This window comes from Actinia tenebrosa, unplaced genomic scaffold (assembly GCF_029948245.1).
Source record: "Actinia tenebrosa isolate PJP-AT-01 unplaced genomic scaffold, QUT_ActTen_1.0 PGA_scaffold4__44_contigs__length_22323623, whole genome shotgun sequence".
In the NCBI taxonomy this organism is placed as follows: Eukaryota; Metazoa; Cnidaria; class Anthozoa; order Actiniaria; family Actiniidae; genus Actinia; species Actinia tenebrosa.
This window is the reverse complement of record NW_028292581.1, coordinates 16,933,571-16,956,928: the sequence shown is the minus strand read 5'-3', so window position 1 is coordinate 16,956,928 and position 23,358 is coordinate 16,933,571. Positions and strand designations below refer to the sequence as shown.

Sequence of the window (23,358 nt, the reverse complement as noted above, 5' to 3'; positions counted from 1 at the left end):
GTCCTCGAGGACCCAATCCTGGAATGTCTCTGCCGTTGGCATCTTAGAGCTAAATATTAGTTGATACAACCCAGATTCGGTTACGTACAGGGAATTAGGCTGTGAATACGAGGGGAGGCGATTCACCTCCACTCTAAGTTCGCTAAGCTTTACCTTATACTTTTCACGAACATGCACCTTAATTGCATCTTTTGGGCGTTCGTAACCCAACGCCAGCGCCACTTCCTTTGCTTTGAAGTATAGTTTATCGCCTTGCACTATGCATTGCAGTTTGGTTTCGTTGTTTTCGAATACGCGAAGCATTATATACCAACGATATTTTTTTATCAAAAGGATGAGCGAGTGGATCAATAGGCAACGCTCTTTAGCTGATTCATTTCTACGCTCAGTTGCGCGTCAGACACGACGAAGACGTAGCAGTTTATTTTGTCGCCGTCGCCGGCATCGGTGTTCTTGGTGCGCTTGATCTCCAATGTTATGCCATCCTGCGTATTTACTAGACGTAAACCCTGACCATGTAGGTCTTCGTCGTTAATGGTGCGCATGTCAATCCACAGCGCATACTTATCCTTAAAGAATTCCTCGGGGCTAATTTGGTCGCCAAACTTGCGCATGGCCTCTCTGTACACGTCTGCGGGCTTTATTCCCTGGGAGTAAACCTTGTTTGGGACTCCGTTGATATTCACGCCGACGTTAGTAATGTTGGGGTTGTGAAAGGCCTCGGAGTTGCGCTTACCAGCCTCGTAGGGTTTGGCAAACACCAGCATTAGCCCCGTAAGACTTCTTCGGGGGAGGTTAATACTTTGGTTAATAACCTCATCCGTCTTATCCAAGAAGCTAAACGTCTTATACATCACTACGTGGTCGTAAAGGAATGCCTTTCCGGAGCTGTATTCCATGCCAGCGCTACGGGCCAGCTCTTCGCTGTACACCGTTTCGTACTGCAACTCTAAGTTAGTGATAGAGTATGGGGTTGTCGTGGTAAGTGCAGTGTTTAGCCCACCAATGATGTTATTAGCATCTGCTAAGGTTACTTCAAACTGTAACTCGGATAACTGTCTTGGGTAATACACACCGTGATTCGTGATTACTTCAAAGTCCAGTGGTATGACATACTTGCTACCATAGGCGGTCTTTATTCGCTTTGCGTCTGCCACTGCGGTTTCTCCGCTGCCGTCAGTAGGTTGCGTTTTCGTAGGTGTGCGGACCTTACGTAGAATGACACTACCAATTCCTTGTTCTATCCTTTGCGCGCGGTCAAATGCTGTTAACCATAGATCCTTATAGGTGGTATACAGATCGTACCTATTTAAGTCCAGCAAGGATTCCCCGGCGAACTTTACGCGCATCTTAGACACAATGTTGCGACCCACGTTGTTAACGATAATCCTTTCATCTGTGGGGCTTGACTGCACCGCTAGGTCAAACCTTAAAGCCAAGGTACCGGGTACTAGGACTAGGTTATCCGTTAGGCGGGGTACGCCTACGTACAGGGTTTCCCCTGGCTTAGCGCTGCTGGGGGTAAAGGTGACCCGGTGAAAGGTGCGTTCTGCTTTCAGTCCGCCAAGCTGCTTAGGTAATACGTTGGGATTTAACTTTGAGCTTATCATATATAATGGAAGTAGAAGGAACGGATTTTGACCCCCTTACCGAAGAAGGCCAAGTAGACATTAACGACGAAGAATACGAGTCTTTACTTCCTGATGACAACGTTGACGGGCGGGGCCTTTTTGACAAGCTAAGACGCAAATATGGCAGCAGGGCCCGCGAGGCCTGGCGTTCCTTAGAGGATAAGTGGCAATCAAGGAACCCAGGGCGACCTATTCCAGAATATTTGGAATTGCAAAACTTGGATTCCACGGACCTAAGAACTGAAATGCTAAGGGGGCTTTTAGACGACGTAAGGGAGAAATTTCCAAATGTGGACTTGACCCGCCTTAATTTCCAAACCGGAGATAAGGGGCAAATTCAAATCCAGTATCAAGGAAGGGATAAGTGGTATAATCTCTACCAAAGGAGAGACTCCGACAGGCTCACCAGTAATCTCCCAAAAGAAATCAAAAACGCATTAGGAAGACCTAATTTAGTGGAAAGACTAAGAGAAAACGATGAAAACACCAGCGAAGACTTTGAAAAGTTCGAGACCCTAATGCAGCGGCAACAAAAAGGCATCGAAGCGATAAGGGAAGTCGAAGGACTAAAGGAAACAATGGAGGAAAGGGAGGCAGAATACATGCGACAAAACCGACTACTCCTCGATGCTCAAAAGAGAGAACTTAACGATAAAAACCAAAGAATAATAGAAATGAGAGAACAAACAGACAAAGCCCTACGCGATAGGGACCAAGCCCAAAAGGCCTTCGAACTTGCCCTGCAAGACCTAGACATAAGCAAGGAAGAAGCTAAGAACTTACGTACCACCATAGCTGGCTCTTTAGAGGAACGGCGGCAGTTGGTTGCCGAAATTAACACTAAGGAAGAACAAATCCGGCAAAGAGATCAGGCCATCGAAGACCTGGAGGGACAAATAGAGCGGCAGCAGGAAATAATCAATGACCAAACTCGTCCCGAAGAGGAAAGGGAGGCAGCACAAAAGGAAGTAGAAACCCTTCAGGAAAGAGTCGCGGAATTACAAGCGCAAAAGGACAACCTGGAAAGAGAATTGGGACTTACCACCAAGGAAAAGGTAAAAAGAGCCCTTTTGAAGTATGGCGTTCCACTGGCATTTGCGGTCGCTATTTCGAGCGTAGTAGGAGTCATCCTATCCGCGCTTAAGGCTACAGGCGCGGGCGTAAAGAAATTAGGCAGTGGACTAACGGACTTGGGAAAAAAGATGGCAGCCGGTCTTCCTGGGCTGCTGGGTTCGGTTGTTTCCTTGGCACTTAGGGCCGGCGGCGAACTGTTGAAGTTCGTGGGGAATAACATTTGGATCTTGGTAGTAGCTATTGGGGTGGTTCTCCTGAAGAAGATTCGGGGATGATCTTATCTGGGTACGTTACTGGTGGCTTATCGTCGTCGGGTGCCCGAGGCGTCCTCGACTGAGGATAAGTAAAGATAGTATTCGCGCCGCCTTGATAATGCGGAACTAGCGGTATGGCGGTCATGGTGCTAATGGTCTTATGATTCCAGGCAGCATCAGTCGGGGGGTTCGCCTTTACTGTGGCGGCATTTATCCGAAGGTAGGCAACGCGGTTGGGGAGAACTTGTAACTTCGCATATTGGCAATTGACTATCATGTGAAAACTTACTGGTGTTAAGTCTTCTACAGTCGGTGGTGGGGGTTCCGACGAGAAATGAACTGGGTTCCTATTATTATCTTTTTTTCTGTAAGGTAGTAATGGATGGTCATTCTCATCGACAATCCTAAACCCGGCTTTACATGAATACGCCGTTGAAATACTAATAGTACACATGATTAAGCCCAGGCCCCCAACCTTCACCCACAATCCCGTGTCATACCATTGCTGTTCTAAGTAGTCCTTCTCCTCCAGGTAATGAAGGAACCAATCTTCCTTCGCGTGTGGGTTCATATATTTAAAGACTAATCACCGTAAGAGTGCTAATGGTCTTATGATTATAAATAGTATCCCTTTGATTTTCTATGCTATTTACCGTAACCTTTCCCGTATCGTCTACTCTTATCTGCAGCTTTACCTTCCCATGGCAATCGGCGACCATGTGGAAAGTCCAAACGGAAAGATTCTCGGCGCTGGTTGTGGTGGGCTCTACGGAGAAATGCGTAGTCTCCCTGTTGTTTGTATTATTTCTCATAGGCTGTAGTACACCGTTGGCATCTAGAAACCTGAAGCCGACGTTGGCGTGGCTGCTTGTGCCAATGCAAATACTACAAAGGATCAATTTTTTCCCTGAGTAGTTCAAATTCACTGACATGCCCGTGACATCAACCCAAGAGCTCTGGTTGTATTTTTTCTCACCTGTGTAAGTCGTATAAACACAATCTACTCCAGCTACGTAGGGGTTGTTCATCGCCATATATAATAACTCAGACCAATGCTTGCAGCTGCTAGGCCGGCTTTTAGTAGGTTATGGTCATATTCCTCAGGCGGCATAACCTTCTTTACTGGTTTCTTTGGTTCGGGTTTTTCTGCGTGTTCCTTTTTTAATGGTTTTTCTACCTCTTTTTTTGGTTTCTCTACGAAGTGAGTAATGCCCTTGGTAGTATCAGAGTTCACATCATTCACCCCAAACTTCATATCCTTAGTAGCTCGCTGCAGCTTATTGTTGTAACCCACGACGGAATTGGCGTTGATAACCAAATTACTTGGCATTAACCAACAACCAGGCGACAAAGCGTAATCCAGTCGCACTTTAGACTGCTGCACTGCTAATTGATATCTCTGCACCGATTTAGATATGTCATTTTCTATTATTGCAGACTCAAACAGGGTTAGGAATTCTTGTTGCGTTTCCTGTGAAGCGCCTTGGCATCCAACAATGGGGTTGCTGGTATTTACCTGCGCTCCCAGGATGCAGTACAAGAATGCCTCTATGCTGCGGTTAATCCTAGCGAAATTCCTTAAACCTTTTCCTTTCATTAACACAAACGGATCCCAAGTGCCGGGGTAGTTCGTTTGAATTCTAGTAATTAATGAATTATTGCCCTTATCACCACCCATATCACCGAACTCTAACTCATCACTTGGATATTCCTGATGCCCGTAGTCGGCTGGCTTCTCACCATTGGCACCCCAAACGTAAACTATACCCAGCCCATGCGTCTTGCCCTCCTTATAACGAAAATCTCTTTGCTGCGGTTTGAACTCATTAATTAACCTTTCTAAAGCAGCGGCGTCATATCGGTTATTCATTGGATTAAATGCTCCATCTCCTGGTAGGGGTGCGTTAAGCTCCTTCAACAACCTCCTTACCGTAAAGGCAACGTGAAACTGCATAATTGGAATGTGAAACATGTCCGCGGCAACACCACAACCTTTAGTGGCAGCCCAAATAGCAAAGTCTAACTGCTGCGGCCAATACCGCATGTTGGGCCCTGCTAACCATTCCCTGGCCTCTTTACCCGACGTATGCTTCAACATCGTATTCTTATAGATATTTCTTAGTATTACGTTAAATGATTGTTTACCCACTGAAATCTTCAGGTGCGTTACCAGCTTTTCGAAGCTGTTTACACCACCTTCAGCATCGTAAAATGGGTAATCTTCCGTGGTTAACAATAAGTTTCTAGGAAAATTGGGTGCTTTATGCTCGGGTTTTGGTGGCCTTTCTTTATGAACGGGGTGTACAATCGTCAATTGCTGCACCTGATCACCTACTTGCTCCAGCTTTGAATGTTCCAAGTCTGCATTGCTGTACATTCTGGAGCCGTTAAAGTAAATCCCATCGGATCTTCTTTCGAACATACTAGGGTCTGCATGCGGAAACATCTTCCTAAATGCTCTCCAGTTGGCATAATCCCTGTTGTCGTGATGTGGCTGCTCCTCTATGTTATTTCCAAAAGCGTCGTACATTAGTATATAATGGATGTTATACCATCAGCACCTCCACTTTATCCTGAACTTCCTAAGGAGGGACCTAACGAATTAAACGCCGGGAACTTCCGCTTGAATAAGGCAAATCTAATCCTCGCTTACTTGGAAGGGCAAACAAAACACTATGAAAAAGTCCGAAAAAAGTACGTCAGAGCCCGGAGTACGCTACATAAGATTTCGATAACTTCAGGGTCCATATCCGTAGTGTTAACAGGCACCGGCGTTGCTACTTCGCTTACTGGACCGGGAATAATTGTTGGAGTTCCTTTGGCCGGCGTTGGGGCAGCCTGTGGTATTATTTCGGCTGTTGCTACGGGCATTATGAAACAGTTGTCAAGCAAAATATCCAAGCATGACACGACAATAGCTCTGTCAAGGGCTAAAGTAAATACAATTACCGATCTTGTCTCAAAGGCTTTGCGTGACAGAAAGATAGACGACGTAGAATTCTCGCTTATTCTGGCCGAAGAGGAAAAGTACGAGAAATTAAAGTCGGACATAAGAAATAAAAAAACAGTCGTAAAAAATCTTTCCGAGGAATCTCGCAAAAAGATCTATCAGGAAGCGAAAGAAGAGCTTCAAAGAAAGCTTGCTCAGTAAACATCTGCTTTGAAAAAAGCGTGACAGGATTTCGTTTACATATCGAACGACAGTCTGGAAATTACGCGTAATCTTATGCCATAAGATCCACTATCTTCTTGGAATCCATCCTAACAGTGGGTGGTTGGGGTCTATTTTGTAAAATATTTCGTAGATTGCGTCAGGGTAATAAGGAATATCCTTATCCAACCGACAAAACATCCACTCAGCCCTTTGCATATCTGGGACATGAGGAATAGACTTACCGGTAATTTCAGACAAAAGATAGGGGATAGCTTTGTAATATTTCCCTAGCTTTAATTTTTTCAGCGTTTTCCGTAGACTTTGTGGGGTTGGCTCTTCTAAATGGTCTATGATTTTCTTCTTTACTTCGTTGTCTAAATATACCGGTCGATAACCTTGGATATGACTCATCCAGTCCCTAAAGTATTTTATTCTTTTGTATGGGGTCTTCTTACGACCTCCATTGGCATAATACTGCTCTCTGGTAGCATTTGGTACGGCATTACGAATGTTTTTACCACACTCGTAACACTGTGCTGACGTGTCGTCTTCTATTTGCATTTTCTTACCACAACACCAGAAACCCTTGGGCTTGGGTATGTTAACTTTGGGTCTTAGACAAATTATACAGAAGTCATTGGTGAACTTTTTACATTCATGCATCGTATATCCAACAAAATATCTTAACCTCCATTTACGGTACCCAGCAGCAGTAAGGGAATCAGCGCGCGGGTATACCCGACTCGGACGCTGTTACGTGAGCACGGGGAATATCCGTGTAATTCCGAGGGGTGACCGCGAGTCCCCCTTACTGCTGCTTCTTTTAATATGAATAATTCGAAGATAAAACTATGTGCGAGTGTGCGCATGCACAGTGGGCCCCCACGGCGCCCTACAAGTGCTAGAAACTGATCCCACATGGAACATCAGCATTTCGTTTCCTCATATAAAATAACAAAGTAATCTGTATGGTATAAGAGCTTTGTGCTTGCTATCTAGTGTCGTGTAACATTCGTAATCAAATGACGTAAGACGATCGATAAACGTTTAAGAGGGACTGTCTGTAAAAATCAAACATACGGCGGAAAGGCTCAAATTTTCGAATTCACTCTACTTTTGGATTTTAGTAGTGCATGATGAAGGAAGAAACGCTGTGTGGTTAGTTTTGAAAAATACTTTTTTGTTTTCGAGAAATAGGGAAAAATCGGTTTGAGCTCCAGGGACGATTTTCGCTGCCAAAAGATGGCTGAAAATTGCTTACTTTCGCTTGGTCCGTGTATCAAAACTATTAATCCAAATAGCCTTCTAATACTTTCTGCCAAAAGTACAACTCTTATTTGCTCAATTAAGAGTAGTTTCATAAAAATCGAACAACTCAGAATTATTTTACACAATAAAAAGCAATGGGCACTGAGTTACAATGCTGGTCAGTGCATCTCGAAAACTGCGAGTTTCCCTATGTGCCATCCTTCCAAATCTTATGAAATTATAGTCAACAACTATTGGGAAACTACTCTTTTGAAAAATGTATTTTTTATTTTGGGGAAATAATTGTGCGCTTTTTGCGAGAGCTTTTATTTTGACTCATTAAATATACAATTTATCAACGCGCTACTGACTAGTAGTTCTTGGAAGAAATATCCAAAGGTGGATCCCTGGCCTTATACTGTTCTGTATATTTCCTATTGAAATCTGACAAGTTACTGATAGATGGTATTTTCGGAAATCGGTTGCATAAAACAAGCCAACGCCACGGTTGCCAATTCTAATTTCTTGATAACTCCGATGAATGGAGCAACGGAAAAGACCTTTTCGTGTTGAAGGTTAGTATGTTAATGTTTTCTTTTATTTGTATAGACTAGATTTGAAAAACAATGATGTTTCAAGGGAATTTATTTCGAGAAGTCTTTAGTCACGCAATCGCCAAACAATGATTTCTGCATATTTAATGAGTCAAAATAAAAGCTCTCGCAAAAAGCGCACAATTATTTCCCCAAAATAAAAAATACATTTTTCAAAAGAGTAGTTTCCCAATAGTTGTTGACTATAATTTCATAAGATTTGGAAGGATGGCACATAGGGAAACTCGCAGTTTTCGAGATGCACTGACCAGCATTGTAACTCAGTGCCCATTGCTTTTTATTGTGTAAAATAATTCTGAGTTGTTCGATTTTTATGAAACTACTCTTAATTGAGCAAATAAGAGTTGTACTTTTGGCAGAAAGTATTAGAAGGCTATTTGGATTAATAGTTTTGATACACGGACCAAGCGAAAGTAAGCAATTTTCAGCCATCTTTTGGCAGCGAAAATCGTCCCTGGAGCTCAAACCGATTTTTCCCTATTTCTCGAAAACAAAAAAGTATTTTTCAAAACTAACCACACAGCGTTTCTTCCTTCATCATGCACTACTAAAATCCAAAAGTAGAGCGAATTCGAAAATTTGAGCCTTTCCACATATTTCTGATTTTGTTTGATTTTTACAGACAGTCGCTCTTAATTATCGATCATCTTAGTGAGCAAGTGAGTGAGCGAGTGACACATTTGCATATTCAGACCCCTCACAATAACTCGTTTCTACGCTTCGCGTATCCACGAGTTAAAAACGTGGTCAACGTGGTCTCAACTATGTCTCCCCTTCCCCCAAGGGAGGATATTCAATGAGTCGGTTTCACCATGCATTCTGATTGGCGGATAAAAGTACGTCTTCTATTGGCTAAGAGGTATTAGGTCAGTTCTGCCATGGAAGTCCGTTTCGCCACGCTACATACAGTGAGCTCAAAGTACGGGTCAGAACTAGCGAGGTAGTATGTGAATACAGGCAAATTTCATGGCTTAAGACGCGAAGACTAATCTCTAATGCGACTTTCTCGGTTCTATAGGGATGTGAGAGAAGGGTTATGACAAAAATTTGGCGCTGGAAAGGAAATTCGAAGACGTACGAGGTTTCAAAGACTCTTGATGGCTCGCTTTTGGGCCTCGAGTTTCCAACCTTCTCTTATTTCTTACTGGTGGGGGAAAAAATCTTAAAACGGGCTAAATTCAAAAAATAACCACGCAGAGCCAAAGAAGTGCTATTTCTCAATGATCGAGTGAAATTTCGAGGCTTTATTTTACGTTTCAATGATTTTATTGAAATTTTTGATGAATCTCCATACATTTCCTTATAACAGGACACTACAGAAACCAAGCTTGGGCTACCTGTGATTCCCCACTCTATATGTTACATGTGTGGACTCCCTGTGTTTGGATCCCTAACCTCTGCATGATCAAAAGAGCCATTTCAAAGAAACGTTTCTGTATTGTATCAATTATACACCTCGATGCATATGCATGAATTCCAAGGTCGATTTTTTTCTCCCCGCTAATAACTGAACTGAGCTTAAATATGTATAGCCTAATAAGATGAAATCACCGGGTAGAAATTCCGATGGAATTAGTAGCTAAACAACTCGTATATATATAGACTCCGGCCTTGCAGGATATTCCCAATGCAGTTCAATCCAGAAGACAAAACAATAGAATCATACTGTCACGAGAACTGTAATTCATAGTTTTGTCCTCTGAGTTGAAAGGCTCTGGAAATTGCTGAAACCGGTCATAAGACGAAGCATGCAACTCAAGGAGCGTTCTTTTGCACTGAGTTCATTTATAAGTGGTGCTAAAATGGAAAATTCATAAAGTATGTGAGTGGTTTCTTCTTCTGTGATCCTGATGTTACTAAGGTTGTAACTTTTGAAGTACTCGTTTTGCGGTGGGTCTGTTCTTGGGATCGTACGCCAGCATAGTACGAAGCAGCTCCTTCGTAGAGTTTGGTAATCGATCCAGCCGCACCATATCATAAGGATTTGTTCTCAACGCCATGCCAAGGCCGATCTCTTGGCCAACTCGGGTAGTATTGACAAATGCTCCGAAGTATTTAATGCCATCACGGGTTATGTATACTCGCTTAACAATGGAGTGGAATATCGTACCGAGCGAAAAGATATCTGCTTTCTTTGTATAGTGTTCGTCAAACACTTCCGGTGCCATCCAGTAAGGTGATCCTGCGATTGTTTCCATGTAATATGTACTTTGGGACTTAAGGACTTGATTGTTTGATCGTTTGGCATTAACTTGCTTGAGAGCTGCATACTCTCTGGCGAGACCAAAGTCCCCCAACTTGATGGAATCTTGGGCCGTCAGTAGTACGTTTTCTGGCTTCAGATCTCGATGAACGATTTTATTGGAGTGCAGATAATCCATAGCATCGGCCAACTCTTTCATCCATCGTAGGTTAGTTTCTCGGCTATCACTCTGTCTTGCTAGACGACTGTTGAGATTTCCGCCTTCACAGTACTCCATCAAAATCAGAACCGAGGTTTTTACAGGAATCTCGATTGTGTCGTATCCGTAGAGTCGTACAATATGATCGTGTCTGCACTTGTCCAATATACCAATCTCCTTTCTCACCATGTTTACTGCCTCGTTATTCTCAACTTCGATCTTTTTCAGCGCGTAAACACAGCCTGTCCCCTCATTCTCTCTCACCTTGTACACTTCGCCAAAAGCGCCTTTCCCTAGCGCTGCTTCTGCGAAGTAGTTTCTTGGGCCAACTTTAACTGTATCCATTTTCGAAATCTTGAATTATTGAGCTTTTGACTTGAATTTGTAGGTTTATCGAAGTGTTCTCGCCCTTGCCTGTGGTGAAGTAGAGGATTCGAAACGAAAAATGAAAAACTTATAATTTTCTTGGAATAGGTATAGCACTTCCTAGAATTTTTTAATCTCTTCCATTCGCGTCACGTGACCTTAACCTAGTCTTCTCTCAAATAATATTACAAGAATTCCACAACTTTACCAACGCTTCAGTAATAATGTCTATCTCGATGCTAATGACACAGTGCAATGTAAAACAAGAGCATTAGGGGAAGTGGCAAGTATAGAAACATTTCAAAAATTTATTAGTTAAAGCCTTCTAGCACATTACGTCTAGCGTCGCTAGTAAATAAAACGAAACCGGAAAACTTGGACTTTTCTTGGAATTTTGGAACTCATGCCCAGTGCCTCTCGTTTTAACGAAAGCTACCGAGTGTGAAGTGACACAGGGTCAATACCTGTAACACTTGTATGTAGCGTGGTGGTTGTGTCCTCGATGGCAGAGATGTCTTCTGATCTATTGGCCAATAAGATGCGTTCTAGTATCTACCAATGATATTGCATGGTGATCGTGTCTTCGTATCGTCATCTCCCCTGGGGACCCGGGCTGGCAAGACTACGGACACGTTAACCACGCTACACTTACCAGAGAAAGTAGGCGACTAGTCACAACTCTTGAAAATAATGTAAACATCGAAGCACTCTCAAGAATAATTACCAGGTAATGTATTGTGTCTTTATCTGTGATTATTATAGACATAATCTTGAGCGTAACCTAAGTTAATGTTCCTTTTCGTTACGCCTTTCACTCTGATCAAGATGGAGGTGTGAAATCCTCGCTAGGTTAAGCTAGCCTGTTCGATATATTCGCTTTAGATTATGGAAAAAAACAACTAAAACTCCAAGTGGTTTACTTAGTTGAAGCATTATCTGAAATTCAGATTGTATTTAGATTTTATATTTAATATGGTAGGCCTCCTAAACAAGGGGAAGGATCGTCCCGGGTTGCGATTGTCTTGCTATTGTGTTTATGCTTTATAATCTCGATCTTTTGTCTACAGCATCATTTTTTTTTTCAATTGAAGCTTATCAGAAACGATTTTCTAGTTCTTATATTTACAATCGAAAGTGGGTCTAATTCATATTGGAATCGAAGTGCTGAGTACTCAACGTGGACCAATACAATAGTTTGATAGCTTTCATTCAACATTTTATGAATTTTGTGTCAATACTATATGATAAGAACTCCCATGACTGATGTAGACATTATAAACTTAAATCTGCTATTCATACTATTTTTACGTTATCATTCCGGCATATATTGTCTTTGGAGGGAATTTATGGATGAAGTCCTGGTATAACACTGAGCCCATGAGGCAGAATCACTTGCAAATGAACTACCTGTGTAAAACCAAACCTTTCTGGTTAGGAGGGTAACACAGGTAAAGCACGAATTGGAGTTTAGAAGTTGATTTTTATGGAGGGACAAAAACTGGAGGACCCAGAGATAAGCCCTCAAAGCACAGGAGAGTTCTTACAAATATCTTTGCTCTCTACAAAACCAAGCAAGGCAAGGCTCGAACTCAGGTTGCGTTGGTGAAAGGCAAGGCTCAAACTCAGGTTGCGTTGGTGAAAGGCAAGGAATTAAATACTGGCTGCTATAACACCCCTACTTCCCGCATATTTGATCTCACTAGCAGCTATATGTGGAATGAGAATAAATCAAGGCACAGCTTAAGTATGAGCTTACCAATATGCTTATACCACTTTTGCCTTGTATAAATTTATTAACCTATTACCATGGAAGGGCAGTTCAGCATTCCTTCATGTGTTTGTATCATGGCTGGAAGATTTCATTTATTATTTGAAATTTAAATTTGAGTTTGTTTTGAAACTACTAAAATGAAGGTCATAATCTTTAAATCTTAGCATTGGCTAGGAATTGGTCATTCAAATATTTGTGAATGGGGTTTTTGAAATAATAGCTGAAAACACTTCTTTGCACATCGATGTTTAAAATTCGCTGTCTGCATAGATATGAAAACCACAGCAATAGGCAACTAGAAATGAAGTAAGTTTACAATTATAACTTTTTCTCCATATCTAGAGGCTGAGAGCAGGATAACGTGGCAGGACAACAAATTAATGAAACTACAAACAGTAGTGGTAAGTAGGAACTTTTTTCATTTAAGGGATTTCACATTTTTTTAAGGCTGCTGCCAAAGAAAATTTACTTGTTCACCTAGCTTCAAAAAATGAATAGACATTTTTGAGAGCTTAAGTGTGCTAAGGTCTGGCTTAGTCCCATATTTCCTGAAGCACATGTATTTCTGTTTGTCACAAAACGTATCAGATTTTACTGAAAATTTGCTCATTGGGTAGTTCCAGAAAATATCCATACCTATACCATGGGCGACACCGATTTTCTTACCCCCTAGCTTTTGGAAATTCCAAAACGGCTAAAGGCCCCTGGCCAAGGAACTCCTTATTTGTTTATCCCCCCCTGTTCCCATTGGAATTCCATGTCACTATATATACCCTTAGAATTATTAGATAGCTTACTATGAAAGAGATTGTTGCCAATTCTTTGCAAGAAGAACTGAGATGAATCAGGGAATGGAAGTCGAAAAGCGAAGTGCATATATTACAAAACTTTGTTTAGAGGTCTTAAAACTTCAAAATCATAAAAACAACAACAAATACTCTTGTTCTTTTCATAACTTATCATCAATATTTAAAGTGCACCTAAACCCTGATACGATACTTTCAGTATTGATTGTACATGGTCATGGTGTTGTCACCTTAGACAGAAAGCGGGCAAAAGCTTTCATTGGGAACAAGTTATCCCATGCCAGAAAGCCAAGTGCTTACAAAGGCAAAGTAAGAAAATGTTTTGTATATTAAATACTTTAGAGTGGTTGGGGTATCATTACTATGTATACTTTGATTGGTCCAGAGTTTTATGTTGTCAGAGTACAGATGTACACATTATAATATGACAATCATGGTTATTTCAAACAATGAGCTTCCTTTCAGTTGCCATGCTGCACAGAAAAAAGTAACTAATAATTTTTTTGATTTTATTTTTATATAAAATAATTGCTTTATTTAACTTTTCTGCGCATTAAAGAAAAACGATAAAAAGTCATATACTCAAATCAAATTGTCTTTTTTCGCACCACATTTTTAAGCCATCTGTGCATCTGGACGAGTGCAGACTTAATACAAGATGTACATGCAATCTGCTTATCTTTTTTTTTTTTTATAGAACAATTACCACAGCAAAACTAGGGGTACGTCTAGTGGAAAAACCAAGGTGTGCAACATTGTAGTCTGTCATAGATATAACCTTTTAAAATGATATATAGATCAATATATGTTTTCTAAAAAATGACCTGTCTGTTGATTTTTGAATTATGTACAATTATTGCAAAACAGCCTGTGAATGTACATTATAACCTTAAACATTCAGGGACTATTAGGTATATTTTTCCATTGTCTATATAAAGAAAATTTCTTTTCAATTTATTTATTCAAAGCCACATTACATACGTGTATTACAAGCCCTTGTTATCGAGCATTTTCATAAATGATATCAATAAACAAATTAATATTTATTTGTTTATTTACATAACTTTATCCATGACAATTATCTAATTTCCAAAGCTATATTGGAAGGGGTAAGCACAACAGAGATTGGCTCCAAATTAAATGCACCCTAACGAAAAATTAAATTACATATAGCAAAAAAATACGAATAATGATAAACTCTAGTGAAAAAATCAGGTGAAGATTTACCAATTATACTTAGATGTAATTTAAAGGCTAAGATTATGGCAAAAATTAGTCTGATCTATTTTTCATTAATTACATCTTAAGTAATTCTAAAGTAAGGGGCAGTTAAGATGAGGATATCAGTAGTACTGGATCTAGGATTTTGTAATCATAATATTCAACTATAAACATTACATTTTGTCTTTAAAGGTGGTGTCAGCTCAGGATACCCTGAAGAAAAGAAATCTTAACGTAAGTTTATTGGTTCAGTATCCTTGAAAATATTGTCTTCCCTATGTAATCAACCAACATATGCACAGCCCCCTGCCTTTGTTTTGTGTTAACCTACATAATTTATTATTATCATTATTATTATTATCGTTATTTTAATAATATGTTTTTAAATATTATTATAATATTCATAATAATAAGTATAAAAATAAAAATAATTATTTTTATTTTTATTATTTTTATTATTATTATAATTGTATCATCACTTTATAATCCCATAGCAACTATTGTATTATTTTCAATTTTCAAATTTCTTTCCTGTCCAAATTAAAGATTAATCTGGATGGCTTCCATTCGCATTTTTTGTATCTGCCAATCAAATCTCAGGGGAAACAATAGAAATTGACTTTGAGCCAATCAACGCGACATCTGCTTACGACCGGCCGGCCTTTGTTTACTTTTTTTCGATTTTTTTTCCAAATGGTGGAAGTTGTTAAATTGGGATCTTCTTTTTGAAGACCTTTTTAGCGTTAAAAAACGATGATATAATTAATCTGCAATAGTATTACATGTCTGTCCAATTTGGAAATAATTGAATTTAAAAAATCCTTGAACTGCCAAATATTGGACTCGGCCTATCGGCCTCTTCCAATCTTGTCAGTCCTCTGAATTTTTTTCATCCAATTATTTTCAAACAGGACAGCATGTATGTAATCCTATTACCTATACTTATTAGTATTATTATTGATAATATAATTAATAATTATTATTTTATAATAATAATAATAATAATAATATTAATAGTAACAACATACATTTATGCTCCCAATATATCTCATATACATGTAGGGCTTAAAGCAAATAACTGATCATGAAGAAGAGGGACCAAGCAACAAAAAAGCTGCTCTTGAAATTGTAAGTACCTGTATCTTTTATAAAATTTAACAACTTTCTTTGTTGTATTACTGCTATGGGTGTCCAACTTTAGCTACCTCTACAGAGTTTTTTTACGAAATTAATACAAGCACTAAATTTTTCCTCAAAAATTCAGATAAAATGCAATCTTAAATATTATTATTTAGAACTCTTAGAAAAGCTATCATAGAATTCGAAGGCTCTATAACTAGATTTACATATTGTAGTAATGTAATTAGGCACCATCCACTGTTTTCTCTAAAAAAAAAAAACATCAAGCAGGCTTTGAACAAAAACATCTCAAATGCCCTTAGTAAATACCAAAAGATTTAAATTCAAAATAGTTTCGTAAATAGACTACTTTTTAAATATAATTTAGCAGTACATGCAGTCTTAGATTTAGTACCTATTTTAGTTTTTTGTTAACTTAACTTTTATCGTATATATTTGCTGTAATTATTACTGTAGGTTTTTAGATCTTCATAGATTTTATAGATTTTATATGATTTTCTTACTATTGTTGTAACCTTCAATATTTTGTTTATTGATTGAGTAAAGACCCATTGTTATTATCATCATCGTCATTATTATTATTTGAGTATTCATTACTATGCTACTATATTGAAAATCATAAATTATATTATTTGAAAAAATAAAAAGGTGGCCATATGATTGGATGCACACGTCTGTCCTTATAGCTTCAAGATTGCTTTTTACTATATATGAATATGATTATGAACAGACCATTTTATTTCTTGTAGGAAACATGTCAAGTAGAGAATAATGAGGTATCAAATTCAAATTCAAATTACAAAGAAATTGGAATATTTTAATCTGTGAATCTTTATATAAGGCGATAAACAATGATTAATTTTGTATAAAATGTTAATTAATCAGTTGCAATATTCTTTTAATTTAATTTTTTTTTTTTTTTTTTTTTTTTTTTTTACATCAACGATTTTCAATTATGTTGTGAATGTTTGATATTTTCATTTTTATTACAGCAACATGATGGGCAAAGTGACTACTTCGAAAGAAGAGAGCAAAGGATAAAGGAAAACAAGTTGGAAATGTGGAAAATTGGCCTGGTAAGATAATATTTATTTAGTCAGCACATAGTTGAGTGGTCAGAGCATTGGTTTCACAGCCCTGCGGTCCAAGGTTCGATTCCCACTCTGGCCACTAGATGACATTGTATTTGTTAATTGGGTCCCTGTTTGGACAAAATACAATTTCTCTGCCATGCTTTTTAAATAGTGAGCCAACTGGTTTGTCTCCTACCCAGTTGGGATTTTTAACAATATTATGTTTATATTACGGTTTCTAATTTGTCTCCCCAAATTAGCTCTTCAAGAGCTAAATACATTGAGATGTAAATAAAGTGGATTTATTTATTTAAATTTTTTTATTACTTCAACAACATTTGATTTGATCTTCTAGCTTTCTGGTGAAGCCCAAGGGTAACAACGATTAGACATGTGTATATAATATATATCTCTACATACGCATTACTTACAAAAAATGTTATCAACAATATTGTATATGGGCACCCATGCATTGCATGTAACATATTATTGTTGTTCTGATGTATTGGAGATACTTACTGTTTCCTTTTGTTTATTTCAGCTTACCAAATCAGAGGCAACAATTGTTGCTCTGTTCTTCTTGGGAATACCAAAATTGCAAGATGTGCAAATGAAGGTTTTGAAGCAAGCTTGCTTAAACAACAATGTCCCCTTCACAAAACTCTCCAAGAAGAACCATTTGTGTGAACTTCTTGGGGAGTTTTTATACGAAGAAGAAATAATAAGAAGAAAAAATGACGATGAAGGTTTTACTTATAGTAACCTTAAATCCATGATCACAGATATCTGAGTCTGAGTTCACAATTTTATTTTATTGCTGCTTTTTTACCAGTTTTTCCATGTGCATCCCTTGGTAGATTGTAGAATGACAGCAATTTTTGGGTCAATTGAATGCTCTGAAACATATTTTTTTATAATTGTTGTGCGATGACAATTTTCTGAAAAAAGGTTGACATAAATAGCACATGAAATTCATATCTGCGCAAATGAAAAAATCCACAAATTAAATGCTTTCTTCTGAGGTCTGAAGCAGCAGTAAGGGGACTCGCGGTCACCCCTCGGAATTACACGGATATTCCCCGTGCTCACGTAACAGCGTCCGAGTCGGGTATTACCCGCGCGCTGATTCCCTTACTGCTGCTAGTTGTCGAAACGATGGGTACCGTAAATGGAGGTTAAGATATTTTGTTGGATATACGATGCATGAATGTAAAAAGTTCACCAATGACTTCTGTATAATTTGTCTAAGACCCAAAGTTAACATACCCAAGCCCAAGGGTTTCTGGTGTTGTGGTAAGAAAATGCAAATAGAAGACGACACGTCAGCACAGTGTTACGAGTGTGGTAAAAACATTCGTAATGCCGTACCAAATGCTACCAGAGAGCAGTATTATGCCAATGGAGGTCGTAAGAAGACCCCATACAAAAGAATAAAATACTTTAGGGACTGGATGAGTCACATCCAAGGTTATCGACCGGTATATTTAAACAACGAAGTAAGGAAGAAAATCATAGACCACTTAGAAGAGCCAACCCCACAAAGTCTACGGAAAACGCTGAAAAAATTAAAACTAGGGAAATATTACAAAGCTATTCCCTATCTTTTGTCTGAAATTACCGGTAAGTCTATTCCCGAGGTTTCTGATATGAGCAGAGCCGAGTGGATGTTTTGTCGGCTGGATAAGGATATTCCTTATTATCCTGACGTAATCTACGAAATATTTCACGAAATAGACCCCAACCACCCCCTGTTAGGATGGATTCCGAGAAAATAAAAATGCAAAACTGGCGTTTATTTTGCCAGAAACCCCACTGGGGAATGCATCGCGCAGAACACCAAGCTATCCCCAGTGGGGTTTTTTGCATTTTGGGCTTACGGGGCTTATTTCATCCCGCGCCAGAGGCCCTCTAGTACATACACATATATCTTTCTTACGACCCACCAGAGGGTGAACTCCGGACAGCGTCCCGAGACACCCCCTGACTTTTCCAATCGCGAAACCCCCCATCGCGGGGTTGAATCGCACTTTCTACCCCTCCCCCCACGGTTGCTGTGAGTGGGGGAGGCTTTTTTTTCACTCACAGCAACCGGTCCAAATGCATCTACAGCGAGGCTCGAACTCGGGACTTTAGGCCTCCCCAGCTCCAAAGTCCACGATCACAAGCGAACGCCAGACACATCTGGACGCTTATGTATGTGAAAATTATTATATTTAATTTGCATAATTTCTAGACTGACGTTCGATATGTAAATAGAATCCTGTCACGATATTTACTGAGCAAGCTTTCTTTGAAGCTCTTCTTTTGCCTCCTGGTAAATCTTTTTGCGAGATTCCTCGGAAAGATCTTTTACGACTGTTTTTTTATTCCTTATATCCGACTTTAATTTCTCGTATTTGTCTTCTTCGGCCAGAATAAGCGAGAATTCTACGTCGTCTATCTTTCTGTCACGCAAAGCCTTTGAGACAAGATCGGTAATTGTATTTACTTTAGCCCTTGACAGAGCTATTGTCGTGTCATGCTTGGATATTTTGCTTGACAACTGTTTCATAATGCCCGTAGCAACAGCCGAAATAATACCACAGGCTGCCCCAACGCCGGCCAAAGGAACTCCAACGATTATTCCCGGCCCGGTAAGCGAAGTAGCAACGCCAGAGCCCGTTAACACAACAGATATGGATCCTGAAGTTATCGCAATCTTATGTAGCGTACTCCGGGCTCTGACGTATTTCTTCCTAACTTTTTCGTAGTGTTTTGTCTGCCCTTCCAAGTAAGCCAGGATTAAATTTGCTTTATTCAGTGGAGGTGCTGATGGTATAACATCCATTATATATACTAATGTACGACGCTTTTGGGAATAACATTGAGGAGCAGCCACATCATGACAACAGGGACTACTGGAATTGGAGGGCCTTTGGGAAGATGTTTCCGCATGCAGACCCTAGTAAGTTCGAAAGAAGGCCTGATGGGATTTACTTCAACGGCTCCAGGATGTACAGCAACGAGGATTTGAAACCTACGCTGGTTAATCAAATAGACGATCAACTGAAGCATTCGCCAATGCATAAGCCAACGCCAGCGCCAACGCATGTTGAACCCGGCTGGTCAAAGGAATTATTGCTGGGTACCAGTACTTATCCGATACCCGCAGTTTCATTTGATAAACACCCAAGCTTGGACCTAACGCTGAACATGCGGATCTCTAACAAGCATTCCTTTCCGTTAAAGGTGCGAGATATCTTCAAAAACGTGCCCATTGTTCATACCACCGCTAAGGAATCTCATGAATGGTTAAGTGGTCCTAACATGCGTTATTGGCCGCAGCAACTAAACTTTGCGGTTTGGTGTGCCACTAGCGGCTGTGGTGTAAGTGCAAACTTGATGAAGAATTCAATATTCATGTTTCATTTTCACTTCACGGTTAGAAGAATACTGCATGAGATGGGCGTTACTGCATTGCCGGGAGATGCCACGTTTTATCCAAGAGATAATAAATACAACGTTCCGGCCTATAACAGGCTTTGTAAGGAGTTCGGTGTTGTAGGGAAGGATTTTAGATGTACTACCGGTGCTAACAATGGCTTGGGGCATATTTGGGCTTATTGGGGGATTGGTGGACACGAGCTAAGTGATAAAGAAGTTCATGCGTTGCGGCTACAGTGGAACACTGGGTATCACAAAGAAACTCACGACAGTAGCACCTTCTTCGAACCAAATGCTAAGACCACTAAGGAAGTCAGAGACGGACCTCTGTTCAAAGACGAGGGTGGTAAGTATGCAGGGGCCAATCCACTGATTATTAAGATTACCAACGACGAGCAAACGAAGCAATACTTTAATTTCATACCCCCAGAAGGTAAAGGACTAACTAAGGCCGGCCTTGCCCGTTTGAATCGCAGCATAGAAGCTTACGTGTATTCTATTCTTGGAGCCCAAGTAAATACCCGATCAAGCATAGTGGGGAATACCGGCGCCGCAGAAGAAACGCGAGCCGAAGCCTTGATCTTATTCGAAAGTTCAATCCTGGAGGGCGACATTAGCAAGGGCGTACAGCGTTACCAACTAGCCATACAAAATTCTAAGGCGAGGTTGGACTACGCAGTAGCCCCGGGTTGTTGGTTAATGCCCAGTAATTTATCTATAAATACTGGCTCTGTAGTAGGATACAACAATAAACTGCAGCGAGCTACTAAGGATATGAAGTTTGGGGCGAATGACGTGAACTCTGACACTCTTAGGAACATTCCTCACTTCGTAGAGAAGCCAAAAAAGTCACACGAAACGAAGCTTCCCGTAGTTAAGAAACCATCAAAGAAGGTTTTGCCTACGATACCCGAGGAATATGACCATAACTTATTAAAAGCCGGCTTAGCAGCTGCAAGCATTGGTCTGAGTTATTATATATGGCGATGAACAACCCCTACGTAGCTGGAGTAGATTGTGTCTATACGACTTACACAGGCGAGAAAAAATACACCCAGGCATCTTGGGTTGATGTCACGGGCATGTCCGTGAATTTGAACTACTCAGGAAAGAAGTTAATCCTTTGTAGTATTTGCATTGGCACGAGCAGCCACGCCAACGTGGGCTTCAGGTTTCTAGATGACAACGGCATACTGCAACCCATACGCGTGAAGACGAACAACAGAGAGGCTACGCATTTCTCCGTAGAGCCGCCAACGACGGGCGTTGAGAATCTTTCCGTTTGGACTTTTCACATGGTTGCCGACTGCCACGGGAAAGTAAAGCTGCAAATGCGCGTAGATGACACCGGGAGCGTTTGCTTAAATAGTATGGAAAATCAAAGAAATGCGGTTTTTAATCATGCCACCATTAGCACTCTTACGGTGTTAAGTATATGAACCCACATGCGAAGGAAGATTGGTTTCTTCATTACTTAGAGTATAAAAAATGTACGGGGGGTGATAGTTGGCGCGACACTGGGTTGTGGGTTGAGGTTGGAGGCTTGGGATTGATTATTTGCACTATTAGCATTAATACGGGGGACAGTTGTAATGCTGGCTTTAGAATTCTAGACGAGACTAATACCCCATTACCACCTTATAGGATAAAAAATGATAAGAGGAACCCAACTCATTTTTCATTCGAACCCAACCCACAAAGCGGAGAAGACTTAACGCCCGTGACTTTTCATATAATAGCTAATTGTCAATATGCAAAGCTTCAAGTTCGCCCCAGCGATGCCACCCGGGGTGGTAAATACCCCGGCATCCTCCGAATAAATGGGCAATATGAATGGGTGGACGCCGCTTATAATCATAAGGCCATTAGCACCATGAGTGTGCTTCCGCTAGTTCCGCATTATCAAGGCGGCGCGAATACTATCTTTACTTATCCCCAGTCGAGGACGCCTCGTGCGTCTGACGACGATAAGCCACCAGTAACGTACCCAGATAAGGCTAACCCCGCATCTTCTTCAGGAATACCACGCCGATAGCTACTACTAACAACCAAATGTTATTCCCCACGAACTTCAACAGTTCGCCGCCGGTCTTTAGTACCAAACCTAAGGTGCTGCCAAGCAAGCCCGGAATGCTTGCTGCCATTTTTTTACCCAGCGCCGTTAACCCTGCCGCAAGTCCCGTAGTTACCTTAGCCAGCCCTGCACCCATTTCCTTACCCACCTTGGCTAGGTCGCCGCCTATTTTTTTACCCAGCGCCTTTGCCTTCGCACCTACGGCGCTAATTGCATCCATAATAGCAACCACCGCACCAGCAATACCGCCCGCAAATGCCAACGGCACACCAATCTTTAATAACACCTTCAATACTTTTTTTATTTTTTGCTTAGTGGTGGTGGCCCCTCGCTGCCGCCCTGCGGTAGCAAGCCTCGTCCTTGCCTCCTCAAGCCTTTCCAGGGTTTTCTCCAATTCCCTTTGCGCAGCTACCCGCTCTTCTTCGGGGCGCGCTTGCTCAGCTATTATTTCCCGCTGCGCGTTGGCGTGGTGCTCCAAGTCTTCGACGGCGCCGCTTAGTTGTCGAATTTGCTCGTCTTTGTGAGCGACTTCATCCCGCAGCTGTATTGCGCGTTGCTCGACTTTGAGTAAGACGTCAGCGGTCTTCATGAGTTCCTCGTCCTTTTCGTCTAAGCCTCTTATGGCGTCCTGAAGGGCTTGGAAGGTTCCCCTTCGGTCTGCTTTAGCTTCATCGAGCCTTTCCATGAGAACCGCATATCTTTCATTCATTACGTCTCTTTCCTCTTTTACAGCTTGTAATTCCCTAGTTAATTCTCGCGGGTCTCCCCCACGGTCATACGTCAAGTCCTTAATCCTATCCACGAGCCTTTCTATTTCCGCGTTCTTTTCCCTTCTAAGGGAGGCTACCTCCGCTATCTTTCCTTGCTCCAGGTCGGATATTTCTTCGTTTCTACTTTCTATTTCCGCAGTTAGGTCTTTGATTTCTTCCCTTGCGCGTTGAAGTTGCATGACTTTTTGATCTTCAGTCTTTCCGCCTGCTTCGGGCGGCAGTCGCGCAAGGGCGCCAAAGAACCTTTGCCTGCCGACGTTTATCTGCTCCTCAGACATTTGCTCCTGTATTGCTAAGTTAGGACTTCCAATGGCCCGCCTTAACGTTTTAGGAATCT

The 23,358-nt window shown here is 40.7% G+C and overlaps 2 protein-coding genes across 2 annotated transcripts; one reads left to right on the top strand and one right to left on the bottom strand.

Moving 5' to 3' along the window:
- Positions 1–9,218: 9,218 nt before the first annotated feature.
- Positions 9,219–10,883, bottom strand: LOC148907289 (serine/threonine-protein kinase 35-like). Its single transcript, XM_089036569.1, has one exon. The coding sequence runs from the start codon at positions 10,720–10,722 to the stop codon at positions 9,832–9,834; it is 891 nt and encodes a 296-aa protein (XP_088892695.1). The 5' UTR covers positions 10,723–10,883; the 3' UTR covers positions 9,219–9,831.
- A 1,343-nt stretch (positions 10,884–12,226) lies between these two features.
- LOC148907288 (uncharacterized) lies at positions 12,227–17,982 on the top strand. The gene is made up of 9 exons (XM_089036841.1): positions 12,227–12,341; positions 12,865–12,915; positions 13,520–13,629; positions 14,018–14,065; positions 14,734–14,775; positions 15,604–15,669; positions 16,431–16,457; positions 16,674–16,757; positions 17,296–17,982. The coding sequence occupies exons 1-9, from the start codon at positions 12,227–12,229 to the stop codon at positions 17,542–17,544; spliced, it is 792 nt and encodes a 263-aa protein (XP_088892967.1). The 3' UTR covers positions 17,545–17,982.
- Positions 17,983–23,358: the final 5,376 nt, after the last annotated feature.